Source organism: Priapulus caudatus, unplaced genomic scaffold, assembly GCF_000485595.1.
Source record: "Priapulus caudatus unplaced genomic scaffold, Priapulus_caudatus-5.0.1 Scaffold263, whole genome shotgun sequence".
Lineage (NCBI taxonomy): Eukaryota > Metazoa > Priapulida > Priapulimorpha > Priapulimorphida > Priapulidae > Priapulus > Priapulus caudatus.
Window position 1 is genome coordinate 186,018 of NW_014577324.1, and position 2,125 is coordinate 188,142.

The 2,125-nt window shown below is 41.4% G+C and overlaps 1 protein-coding gene across 1 annotated transcript in view; it reads left to right on the forward strand.

The window, feature by feature from the left end:
* Positions 1–2,125, forward strand: part of LOC106808253 (L-ascorbate oxidase-like) — a 10,268-nt gene that overhangs the window by 902 nt on the left and 7,241 nt on the right. Inside the window, exon 2 of the mRNA XM_014810884.1 lies at positions 1,827–2,020. Coding sequence (XP_014666370.1) covers positions 1,827–2,020 — 194 coding nt within the window. The remainder of the gene's footprint in view (positions 1–1,826; positions 2,021–2,125) is intronic.

Here is a 2,125-nt window from a genome sequence, read left to right on the forward strand (position 1 = left end):
TCTCTCTCTCTCTCTCTCTCTCTCTCTCTCTCTCTTTCTCGCTCTCTCTCTCTCTCGCTCTTTCTCTCGCTTTCTCTCTCTCCCTCGTTCTCTCTCTCTCTCTCTCTCAGGTGGCCTGCACACGTATTATAGACATTATCCAGCGAGCATCTCCGCCCACCCGCGCTCTCACTCCGCCCGCTCGTTGCGAGTGTGTACGACTCTTTGTTGAGGCAGCTATCAGGGCAGCTATCAGGCAGTTGATCAGGGAATTACTCTGTTTGACTTGGGTGTATCCTTTCGGGAAGTTAAATATATCCAAGGGAGTTATATTTATATATATATATATATATATATACCACACGCCCGGATAATTAAGAAAAAAAGAGGAAGAAGTTGGAGGGGAAACGTTTTTGAAAAAAAAACTGCACGTACTGTCGCATAGAGCTAATAAGCTACTATACGAAGGATTTTACTGTACTGTAGGTCGACAGGATAGGGTTAGGCTGAATGATTATAATTGTGTTTTTATTATTTGTAATTATTTACGTAAATTGTATAATACGTAATGTATTTTGTTCCATTATTTATAATCTTTTATTTTCGCGTTACTTTCAATTATTACCTGAGCTTATTTTTCATTTTTTTCCAAAATCTAGGGGGTAGCTGCTTTCCCAGCAACCACCCCCTGACCGCCAGATGCTACGGCCTTGACAAGGCGCAATATTTTTTTTAACATTGGAGTCCCCCGTTAACCGTAAACCGTTTGTAATTACCATAATTACGGTTAATTCAAAATCTTTTTAATTAGTTCGCGAATTTCAGATTCTAAAGCGAAATGCGACTCTTTCACAGAGTGCTCTGCGCGTATCAAATAAACGTAATTTGTAGCGAATTACAAAAAACACTAGAGAAATAATATACGGAAGTGTTAGTGAATGGTTAGCCTTAGATTTTATAAAAAACCGCAAAGATAGATGCGTATAAGCGATGCGTCGAGTAAACATCCGGTTTAAAAAAAAACTCTTGAAAAAACCGGGCAGTGTAAACTCCTTATCTCTTCATTTTAATGATGACGATGTACACGGGATGTGTCTTGGCCACCAGAGAGCTATTCACTTTGACTACAGGCGAACTAACCGATCTGATCAATGCGCTTTGTCGTTACCATAACCAGCGTCCTAGCTGCCCCAATACTCAATGCTGAATAGTAACGGTCATATTAAGGTCAGCTTCAACTTAAATACGTCAAGTTAAATGCGGTGGCATCAGGTATCTCAGCGTTATAAAGCTCGCGCTTAAAAAGACGGATTATTTCACCGCGTGTAGTCAAAACATAACGCGAGTCATTTTTCCTCGCGTAGACACAAGTATTCTGGCCATGACCCTATAATGCCTCAAACCATAGTACAATTCGAAAATCGACGAAAGCGTTTTCTGGTTGTTTCACATAATTCACATCGAACCATAGATATATATATATAGAGAGACACTATAGAGAGCCTAACTAGTAGGTATATTATTTCTATGTATAAGTACAAACTGTTCCGTATGACGTCCGTTCCGAAGGTTATACCAAAGACCCTATATACTAGATAAGTATATAGCGTCTTTGGTTATACCCTCTAGACCATACCAGACAATACTATACTAGATACTACCATACTAGACCATAGAAATAATATACTAGTTAGATTCTAGTATTACACAACTAGCGTCTTTATAAATTACTATGTCTATATACACACAACTCGTATAACGAAATAAACCCGAGTATCTCTACCCCACACCCGCCAGCATACACACTTCTAATCCCACCCCCTCTCCCTTCCCCCGGATTGCTCCAGGCACGCATTTCTGGCATTCTCACTCGGGCCTGCAGCGAGCCGACGGACTATTCGGCAAGCTGGTAATACGACAGACACCGGCGGACGACCCAAATTCGCACCTGTACGATTTTGACCTACCTGAGCATGAGATCATTGTCACAGACTGGCTCAACGAACCAATGATGAACGAGTTCCCAGCGCATCATCACAAGTAGGCGTAACCACTAGAGGGCGCTCACGACGTTAAGCAGTAATATAGAGGGCCCGCGAGCGTGATTGTTTTTCCTAGGTTAATCAAGAACATAGGGCTCTAGTGA